General features: G+C 41.9%; 1 protein-coding gene across 1 annotated transcript; it reads right to left on the minus strand.

The window, feature by feature from the left end:
* Positions 1–286: 286 nt before the first annotated feature.
* On the minus strand, positions 287–8,635 carry LNP1 (leukemia NUP98 fusion partner 1). Its single transcript, XM_009077051.1, has 3 exons — positions 8,440–8,635; positions 2,707–2,952; positions 287–623 (listed from the first exon to the last, which is right to left on the minus strand). The coding sequence occupies exons 1-3, from the start codon at positions 8,587–8,589 to the stop codon at positions 420–422; spliced, it is 600 nt and encodes a 199-aa protein (XP_009075299.1). The 5' UTR covers positions 8,590–8,635; the 3' UTR covers positions 287–419.
* Positions 8,636–11,247: the final 2,612 nt, after the last annotated feature.

The following is an 11,247-nucleotide window of genomic DNA, read 5'->3' on the forward strand; positions in this document are numbered from 1 at the left end:
GTTTATGTGTACTTTTTTCTTCCAAACCTACCAATAAACCTGTTTTCAATTAAAAGAGACACATAAGGCTTTAGATGATTTTGCACGGCTCTGTAATACATACATGGTGGTCTCCTCTTAAATGAACACATCCACCACTGTACTGCTCCAATGCTAAATTTGCCTGAAATCCTCTTATGGTGGTTAATTGCTAATTTGGACCTTGCTACTCACACACTCCCATGACAAGGATCACATTCCTAACAACAAAAGTAAAGGAAGGAAGGTAGTAACATGGTGTTAATTATGCAGTTGAATTTTACTTTTATTTTACAGCTTATGGTTTATTCTAGCTAACAGGCCTCTTCTAGTCAAAACAAAACAAGAATTCTCCCTCTGCTCTTCAGAGGGAGTGTTAAAATTCATTATCTCCATATATTCTAGCTGCCTGTGAATAAATATCCTTTTTCAATGCTTGCTTGTGATGGAAACTGTTCATCGTAGTTTGCAGGTACAGCTTCTGAACCTTCAGCTTCTCCCCGCTCTCTCCTTGGCTCTGATTTCTCTCCCATTCTCTTATGAGACTTGCTTTTTCTCAAATGCAATTTTTCTCTTTCTCGCCTCTCCTTCACACCTTCAGGTTGCTAAAAGGCAAGAAAAAAAAATAGCAGGGAATTAAAAGTGACTCTGACATGAACAGCAACAAAAAAAAAAGGCTCAGTATTCTATTTCACTAGTAATGTATAACATAATACTCCAGTCACCTACCTCAGCAAGATCAGCTTTACCATGATGGGCTCAAATTAAAGGCCTAAGCCAGTCACCCTAAAACTCAGCAAAAAAGCAACAAACATGCTTTGATTATACTCTGTATGATAGGAGGGTTAGCTGCCCAGCAGCCTTGAGGGGGAGAGCAGACAGGAGGAAAAAAGGGAAGGGCTCTGAGATTTCAGCCCAGACTCTGTATTTCTGTCCTTTCACATGATCCTTCTTTACATGCCTGAAGGCTGTTCAGTGCTAGCTGCGAAGACCTCACTGAAAGCAAGTGCTAAAGGTCCTGAAATGTTCTCAAAGACATATTTATAAGAGAAAACCAGTATGCAGAGAAGAAGGTGAATTGCCTTTCCTGCACATTTCACCTGTGTGATCATGGTGGTTTGAACTGCACCCACAGATTTCTGAATGAAAAGAAAAAAAAAACAATCGAAAAGCAAACGCATTTGGAGACACAAGTTTTAGTCCAAATTGCCTTTCAGATCTCTACCTCCTATTGCTCAGCTCTTTGAGATTCTCAAGTCCACATCTCCCAAACTTCAGTGATGACTGAGGGAATGACAACAATTTGGTCTACTTGAAAGACAGATGAAAATACAGCTCAGCACACCTCACTCTGGATTGTAGAAGGGTCATGGAATCTATGCTTTTAACTGGAACTGAATCCATATTTCATACATTATGCTCACTCTACCTACCATACAGTTACTACACACTCAGACTTTCTAGCCATAGACATTTTTGAGAAATTATAAACGATAAATGAGACAACCACTGGTGAGGCTTGGCACATGAGGTAATGTGAATTTCCAAATGAAGTAAATTGAGCAGTACCTGAAGGGGGAAAAGAAGATTAGAGAATTCATGTAAGATTTTAATAATGGCATAACAGTGCTGTTATCACCATAATTCTGCATATTCTTAGATGACTGGTCTTGCAAGGACTATAATTGTGGGTCTGATCATGTAATAATGCTGCTTTTTGAAAAGACTATTTTTCTCTTTTTTACTGCACAGAAGGTCTTCAGAGAGAGCTGAAAATGACTTTTCCATACACGCTGTCAGTGTCCACAAATTGAGAAAAATAATATACTCCCTTCTGTGGCTATTTGGTGCTAATGTCACATGTTATTCAAACACAGCTTTTTGAATGGGCTGACAATTTGATAGTGTTATTCTGATACACAAGAGTGAGTTAGGGTTTATTACCCTTGCTCCCATTGTATCATACAGCAGATATTATGTACCATAATAATAAACATCTGCTAAAGTGTCATAGACAAAATATTATTATTGGCTACTTCATCAACAGAAATCATACAAAAAATGCTCATTGCCTCAGGACAGAATGATGGGGAGAAGGATGAAATGGGGAGAGAATGCCCTGCTGCCTTTATGCCCTTACAGAGAAAATATGTTCAGCCACTTACAGCAATAGCTGCTACTGTAGCTGTGTGGTGACACTGCAGAAAGCTGATGGATGGAGTCCTTAAGGATAAAAGAGAAGCCTCTCAAACACTGCAGTGTCTGGCAGTCTTACAGGTAACACCATATAGGTTAAACCAGGTCAGCAGCAGTGACAAAGTGAGCTAGGTCTTATGGCAGAAGTGAAGCAAACCTGGTTTAATATTGCCATCTTTTGTTTTCACAGCCACAGAAACCTCTGAAAACGTTGACACAGCCAGTGCAGTATCTCATTTTGAGGATAAACATTTCTGAGTAAGCCTAGATGGTAACACTACTTCAAGAATCTGCACACTAATGATACAACTTTAACCTTGTTTGTGCTACTGTAGTAATCTGAGACCACATAATATGAGAAATTCCAATTCAAGTTTATTTCTGCATTTCCCCCAGCAAAGTCACAGCAATTACACAAGGCTAAAACTGGCTTGCTTGTTGGTTGTTTGGGCTTTTTTCTTCTGTAGTGGTCTTAAGTTGATTGTTACCTACCAAAGAAACTGAACGCTTGCTTTTGAGTTGCAATTGCTTTGCAAAGGACTCTGCAAATTCCTGAACAGAGTTTGATCTTGTCTCTGGGCATGAGCTGTCTGGTGAAGGTGTTCTGCTTGCCTTTCTGTGGCTGTGGTATTTGACATCTTGGTCTTCTTGAAATTCCTTGGAGCCCTTGAGGTGGCCTGAAGATGAACCTTTGGCAGAAGCATGAAGTCGTGTTGTGTTGAGGGAGGAAAGTGTGGCCTGAAAAACAAGAGGTCTTTGTTGAGTATTGATTAAAGCAGAGCAGACAAGGCAGAACTTTTCTGCCACAGAGACTCTCCAAACAGCGGTGCAGGCTGAAGGACTTTGCCCAGAATCCTGTATCATTCCTTTAATAAGCAGGAGAATCACACTGCCAAGAACTTGCTTTCTGGACGCAGCAACAGAATTTCCTTTATTGCTGTTTTTTAGTATCTAAGTTTTGGCAACCAAATGAGCATTTCAAATATAAAGTGTGCTGGATCCTCTCACTGACACTAAGAGGAGCTGCAACCCTTCATAACCTCAAAACCTCAGGCCTTGCATGTGCCTGCAGTTTCTAGGCAGGGAGCAAAGGCACAGCATTTTGTGACCAGATGAGTTAGATACAGGGTTTGATCCACGGGTGCTCCTGATCTTATCAGATGTTTGGGTTATTTTGAGTGTGACTTCAACCATTTCTAGCCCAGTTCTGTCAAATTTTCAGCATGACCTTCAAGCAGACAAGACACTTTGTGGTCCAGCTTTGAATTTTCTGCTGGTCTCTTGGGCACATTTGTCCTGAACTGATGAGGGAGCACTTTTAGGGCACTGAGGGACACATCCCTGCCAGAGAAGTAGTAGGAAACAGACTTCCTAAGACTACATTTGTAGGGCTGTGGTGGGGAAGGAGTAGACAGTTGTTTAGTTTCTGTTTTCCCAGGCCTGGCATGAAGATAAAAGCTATTGATCTGCATCAGCTGTGTTTAATTGAATGTCTGTAAAGGAGATTAAACTGACACAGAACTGCTGCATCCTGTGGAGTCATGTATTGGTGGATTTAGAAATAGATAAACCTGCAGAAGGGATGAGTGAGAAGGATATCACATAGAGACAGGGATGCCCTAAACCCTGCCAGCTGTTGATGCTTTTTTAGGATGAGAAGCTGAACACTGGTAAGATGCAGGTGGTGAAAATTGGGAGAGATGGTGATGCTGAGAAAAGGCTAGAAAAGAACTACTCACAGACTTGTATCTCTGAGTAGCAGGGATTTGTTTATTCAGCACTGGGCACAAGGGGGATCGTTCCACCAAACTTGTGCAACCAGGGATAAAAACTTCACAGTTTATATACATTAAATGCTCATACATATTCATTATTTCCAGGAATGGATGGTTATTATTACAATTAGTTCTCAGAAATCATTATCATATACTCCTCCTTCGTCTCCTCCCTCCTGGCATCAGTCCCATGGTCCTGGTGGTCGTTCGGTGGTCAGCACCTCCTCTTCCTCAGTACCCTTTGGACACCCTTACTGTGCAACCATTTACCCCTTTGTACAGTTTTGCATGCCTTGCTGACCTTGCCTCTATCTTGAACATTTTGTTTCTCCATTCCACACCATATGTGATCTTAGTTTTCCTCCTGCCTCCAAAGTTTGAGTCTAGTTAGTTCTACTGTCTTATAGATATGGAGCATCATTTTGCCAGCCAAGCCAAAACAACACCATTAGTGAAGCTTCTTGTCTGTGCTACGCAATCCTTGTTATTTTGCTAATTAAGCTGAAATAGTGCTATTAGTAAAGTTATCCTTTATGCTTCGGCTTTAACCATTCAATTCCTGCTTTCAGTCTACTTCTCGGTATCAATGGGAGGTACTGAAAATGATGCCCCTGCAGGTGTCAGGTAAGGGCACTCCAGGCACCCAGCTGCTGCATACATGTTTGAATGTACCTATGTTTTGTATAAGCCTGCTGCTAAGCCTTCAGCTACTAAATAAGCCTGAGAAGCTCTGCTGGCTTCAAGGGAGCTGTGATTGTTTATAACTTAAGGTTTATCCTACAGACCCTGAAATGCTTCCTAAGAAAATCCAGTAGAAAACCCTACACTCAGCGTAGGGTTTGTTGGGGAGGTGTGTGTGTGTGTGTGTGTGTGTGTGTGTGTGTGTGTGTTTTGTTTGTTTTGGTTTTCTGACAAACAGAGGAAAACTAAACCAACTTGGTATAGTGTTCATATGAATCTACAAACCTTGGACTGCAAGGGACCTGAAATATCTCATATTTACATGTTCATTTACCCTGACACATATGCTATTATAAATGTATCATCACAACAGGGACCTATGCAACCTTTCTCTGAACAGTGAGGCTGTGCATTTATATGGCTGTGGCTATACCACATGAGACAGGTTTGATGAGAGACTCTAAAAATGATAAATCCCTGATAAACCTTGCAGAAGTACCTAATACTGAAGGGTTTTCAAAACATATGGTACTGGGTCAATTTTTTCTCCAGACATAAGCTTACTATGCCCAGTATTATGCTGGCATAACACTGGATCTCAGACTGCCTCTGAGAGTAGTGGTAATGATTTCTGCTGTACTATTTTTACTTTGGTTTCAAACCAATCGATACAGCTGTAAGTTCTGTAAGGTCATATTGTATTGTTACTTTAAAAAGCATCAAAGCAATCGCATTGTGCTTGAGGGACAGCAGCACACATGCCATGCCAAGCTCAACAAGCTAAATGTCTTCTGTGTCATTTTAATGGCATCAACATATATTGTTTCCTGGAAATAAAAATTGTCTCACAGTAAAAATCACTGGTATTTGTTCTTAGAGGTTTGGGGGGGAGGGAAGAAACAACAGGAGGACAGGCAAAACAGGGGATCTTATTCTATCAATCCTGTTTTGCAGTGTTTGTTTTTCCTTTTACTCAGACATTGCTTTTTAATTTCCCTTCATAGGTACAATTATAGTAAACCCCTTAACTAAAAGACTGCAATTTACCTACTGACATGGCAGCAATGGTCCAGAAAAGGGACAGGCTTTCCTCCAAAATGCCTATCTGCCTCAGTGGACTAAGGGTAAAGCTACACATACCTATTTATGCAATTATATTACTGGGACTGTGCCTTCTCTCACAGTGCCTTTGCATGATACATACTGCTGTAGCTAGGACAGCATGCATGTTGCTGTCTTATGGACACAACCCTGCAGAGGACAAGAGCCTCACCACAACTCCTCAAGCATGAACATTTCATGCCTTATATCTAGCACAGTACATTAGTCTTTTATTTAAGATTGACTCTGTGGAGAACTGAAAGAGTCATAAAATGAAGTACAACGGTGAACCAGATCTGGCACTGACTTTAGATAAAATCACAGTGGCTTTCTTCCTGTTTCATAGATTTAATATTCATTAATACACATGCATAATACCAAATTGATTGCTTAGTAACACTGTAAATAAGAATGGCTGAAGGCTGATTTAATCCATGCTTTCTCCTCCTGAAGCCTCAGCAGCTGCTGGCAACAGAGATTGCCTCTATATCTGCACTCCCCGGTGTGCACCCACTGCTGTGATTGTCCCTTGACAAAGTCCTCTGAGCACAGCCCCAGTATCTGCTCCTGTTCCTGCCCCAGCAGCTGCCTCATGCCTACATCTAGTATCTGTTTAGTGAACTCCCCTTTGCCTTTGGATCTTAGGATCTGACCCTGAGTAGTTCTTAAACTGGTGAAGTGGGGAGGACATGAAACAAGGGAAAGGAAAAATGTTAAATGCTCTGCTCTGTCAAAAGGGAGATTTTTTTGCCAGCGCTGGGAAAGCCAAAAGCACCAAGCAATCTCAGGGATTGTTTCTCACTCCCCCTAGCACTCCTTTTTTCTGCCTTTGGATAAAGGCCAGTCATGCTTAGTGTATCTATTTTACAAAACAGCTAATCTTCTGCTAATGGCCTATCTAAAACACATAAAAAGTACACAAACAAAAATACTTCACGAAGTTGATGTCAATATAATTTGCCTAATCTCTCCATTTCTGTTGTAGACAAGCTAATTGCTTGCTTACATAGTTGGGCAAAATCTGAGGTCTTGCACAGCTGTCAGTAAGAAAACTACTCTTCAGTGTGTCAGCACCAGTGCTCATTGTTTGCTGAAGTTTACACAACGACCCCTGTGTTTTCAGGATATTTCGGAACATCTGACATTCAGATGTTGTCCCATGGCTTCCTTTCCTTTCCAGAAGCTTATAGACAAGCATGTATTCCTTAAAAAATGTTTTGGTCTGGGCTCCAACTGATCTGTAGTACCAGTAATGTGGTAGATGTTCAGTCTGACTTTAGTTTAAGTTAAATGTTAGTATCTTCAACTGCAGTCAGTTGTTCTGCTCCCACTCTCAGCTGCTCTTACCAGATTTTCTCCTGTGAGCAGCAATGTCTCTTTGAAGGTGGATATGTGTATAGGGTTGTAAAACTCTTATCAGTGGTTCTTTGGTTCCTATCTCTTCCCCACAACAAAATGTCTTGGAGATAAGTACTGTCTTGAACCAACATTAAGAAATAGAATGTGTGAAGGAAAGTCATAGCTGGGGGCTTAAAAAAAGGGTATCACAGTTAATTTGTCTAACAACAAGTTAAATAAAGGAGATGGAAACAGATGACATAGTTTGCTCCAGGCAGTTTTCATATTCAGTGTTGGCCCACAGCAACATATACAGCTCTGATGCTTTTCAGGAGAGTGGAGTTGCACGTTTTAGCCTGTCTAGCCAGTGACCCAATGAAGGATGAATACAATTTTGTGTTTCCCTTTGCAAAATGAAAATTTCAATAGCAGAAGCATCTTGCAAAGCTCATCTTTGTCATGTTTGTGAGGTATACCAAGATATTGGGAAAAAAATTAATGAAAACTGTTGTCAGTTTGGGAGTTATTCTACAAAGCTTTATCCATATTTTGGGGGGCTGTACTATGCCATGGGAGTTTATTATTGTGTTTGAGGTGAAAGCAGTGGCTTGAATGTCTTACTACAGCACAGGAAAAACTACAAAGACCAACGGACCAATCTGGAGCTTCTGCACATGAACCTTGTCCCTTTCCCAACTATTTTGTTAATTTAAGAATAAAGAATGTACTTCTACCTTAAAAATCTTGCTTCACAGTCTAATAAGCTTCGTTGCTATTTTCAGAGTCTGATATTTTAAACTAGAGAGACCACATCCTTTAGCTTAAATTAGAAGTTATGCCTGCAAACAGCTAAATCCCAGGGAATAAAGGGTAAAACTTCCTGGAGACAGTATAGTTGCAGAATTAGGTCCAAATCCTATTAATACATATGGAGTTACACAGTTTTACACAAGAGAGCAGACTCATTAGAGACAGTCCTTATGCACACCAGTTGCAAACTATTTTGATCTCTGCCAGGTCATGCTGAGCAGACAGAACATTGTAATACATAGTTAGGCAGCTATTACATGCTTCTCCTTATATTTCTGGTCCTACCATCACTTATCTTAGAGTTTGTCAGTTTTCCTGTATTCCGAGACACCAGAGGTCTGACCCTGGCAGGCAGCTAAGTTCAAAGAGCAACTAGCTGGTGCCTGTAGGAACTGAACTTATTAGTCAAGGTGTACTATACTCATCCTCATGCATCTCTAGGGCCAGGTCCCTGGGGCTGGAACATATATTTATACATAAGCCACGTGCACACAGAGAGAAAACGTCACACAGCTCTTACCGGTAGAGATGCTCTCCTTTCATTAAGGAGTCGTATCTGATGTTTCTTGTGGCCTCTACCCTCTTTCTTTTTCTCATCAATCAAGTTGTGGCCCCAGAAGCTGCTCATCCATTTTGCAAAGAAGATATCATCATCCTCTTCATATTCCATGTACAGGTACTCCAAACTTGGGGGGGTCTCCCAACCAGACAAGGAAAAGCAAGGTCAAATGCCACCACCAAACCAGTAGCCTCACACTGTTCTGCCAACAAGAGGAAGCAGAGACGCAGTTTCAACCTCTCTTTCTGCACTCCCTCCCCAAAATCCATCCTACTGCAGCCCTGGGCACTGTCTAAACATAAAGTCAATCCTTTCTCATTTCTTTTCAACAAGGTTTCTTTTAACCTTTCCATTGCAGCAATGTCCAATATGACACTGCCGCAGGGGGCTGGTAGGAGGGGTGTTGGCTGCTCCCTGTGTGTTGCTGTTGAGTGCACCAGCTGTCAATACCAATGGAGAATTGCCCACAGTTACATGCCTGGGAGGTTCGTACGCAGACCCAAAGTAGGCCTGTGATTTTGAGAAGCAGAATTGACGTATTGACAGTGGTCAGAAACTGGCATGGCTGCTTGCAGAGACCTAACTAGCTCTGTGGGAGGGAGCACTAATGGCCCATGCTTCCCATGTTGCTCTCCCTCCTGACTTCTGTTGCCTTTGGTGTTTAGGAAATGTGGTCTGTCTAGGTAGAAGAAAGCCCCCCATGAAGCAACTGCTTGTTCATTTTGAGGTTATAACTGGCAATGTGAACTTGCACCTGCTGCTTTTCACCAGAGTGATTTCATCTGCCATATCAGGGCTATGGGAGACCCTGCCTCACTTGAATGCATGCAGGGTAAAAATGTGTCAGATTCCTCTTCACCAGCCCTGGGTGTAAGTTATATAGGCCCTGCCTATATGACTATAAAACAGAATGGGGCCAGGGATTATTTTCTGGCCCTAGACCAAGTGGCTAGATGATCACATGTACCCTATATAGCATTTGTGCTGTGGGTCTCCTTGAGGCTGTATGTACTGCACTGTGGCTGTAACACGTTGTAATTTTTGTGTCTCTTTTATTACATAAAGCACAAAACCTCTGTTGTGGCCTATAAAACTATTGTTTGTAGGGTATGAAACTGGAAGATGTGTTACATGCCACAGGACATGGCAGAATAACAAGGAGGAGGGTGCTAAGACTGTAGAACCTGTTGGAATAGTGTTGGAAGACTGCATAGGAGGAAGAACCCAAATCTAACTTCTCATTGGAACTGTCCCTGGTGTGTGCTAGGTAGCTATTTGTTCTCCTGGTGGCTAGGCATTGATGTGGAGATGCTAGTTGGCTTTGGCCAGAAGTATGCCAAAAAGCCTGCTGGTAATGCAGCATGACAGAATATCAGTGGTCCATTATTAAACCTTACAATTTCCCCAAGCTATTTAGAAATACAGATGTAGTAACAAAACTCATACATGTGAGTGTAAGTGTGAGGTTCAAGTGCAATCTAGGACTCTTCATTCTGAGTAATATGAGTGAAGGAGCCAATTGGTCATAGGTGCCTAAGTGCACAAGTTTTACCTTGTCCAGGACAGACAAGACCATGATTAGCACAGGGACCTGGAGTACATGGATGTGCAGATGGTGTAGCCTCAGATGTTGTGTATTAGAGCTTGGAGAAACAACCACACCTGCAGCAGGCTGCTTTCCTGGCAGAGGAACAGGTGGATGGGAGCGGGAGGAACACCTGCAAAACAGTACAGTATAAAGACACCTGAAGCAATAAAAAGGATGTGTAGGCTGATTTTCCATGTGGGGAAGAACACTCTTGGCCGTGTTCTGCCAGCCTAAATTTGACTTACACCCTTGAGGCCACCCATCTCTACAGGCAAGGTACATCTGAAGGCCTGTGCTCGCTCATAGGAGGCATCGTGTGCGGGAATTGAGGCTGTCCCAGAAGGGAGCTATCAGCCCATTGGATATGTATCCTCTGTTGCATGGTTTCTTCTTTCTGACATGCAAGACAGAACTGTAGGCTGTAGTGTCAAACAGGAAATGCTTTTGCTGTGCTGAGACAGGTGGCATGGAAAAGCAGGAGAAAGGTTGTCCCACAGCTTTGTCAAAATATGCATACGCAAATAGTAAATCCACAAATTAAAGGACAAACTCAAGTTGTTTACTACCAGGCACTTGGATGTACTGACTCAGAGTGCAGCAGGGCAAATTTTAATTGGGCTCCTGAGGCATTCGCTTTGCAATCTTATTGTTGTTTTCTATTTTCAGTCCTTCATTCTTCAGTGCAATATGTGTCTTCTCACATTTCCCTCCCACCTACAATGAAACTTCTAGGCATGGCTTGACTAGAGTTATCTGAGTAAAAAAACACATCAAAGACAACTCCTCTTTATCCTCAGCTGAGTGCTCCAGGGAAATAACTGGAGACAGAAACATAACTGCCTACGGGTAAGGATAAGTAGATGCTAAGGATAAGATACTATGCTAAGTAGGCATAGACACATACATACACAACATGTACAAAATTCCAGTATTGCATAGTAATTATTTTTATGACAGATTCAATTAATAACTGGGAAAAAAAGATAGTATTTATAACAGGGTGTGCTTCAAAACACCCCAGTACAGAGATTTTGCATCAGCCAAGTTAGCTGAAACTTTGCGTGTTGGTAGTCCAGAACTCCTTCTGCAGCAGATTAACCTGGACCTGAGGATGCTGCAGCACTTTTGTGCCTGTGCTCAGCTCCTGTGTACCTGGAGTGATCCCAGAGCGATCCTGTGCT

Source organism: Acanthisitta chloris, unplaced genomic scaffold, assembly GCF_000695815.1.
Source record: "Acanthisitta chloris isolate BGI_N310 unplaced genomic scaffold, ASM69581v1 scaffold13246, whole genome shotgun sequence".
NCBI classification, from domain to species: Eukaryota; Metazoa; Chordata; class Aves; order Passeriformes; family Acanthisittidae; genus Acanthisitta; species Acanthisitta chloris.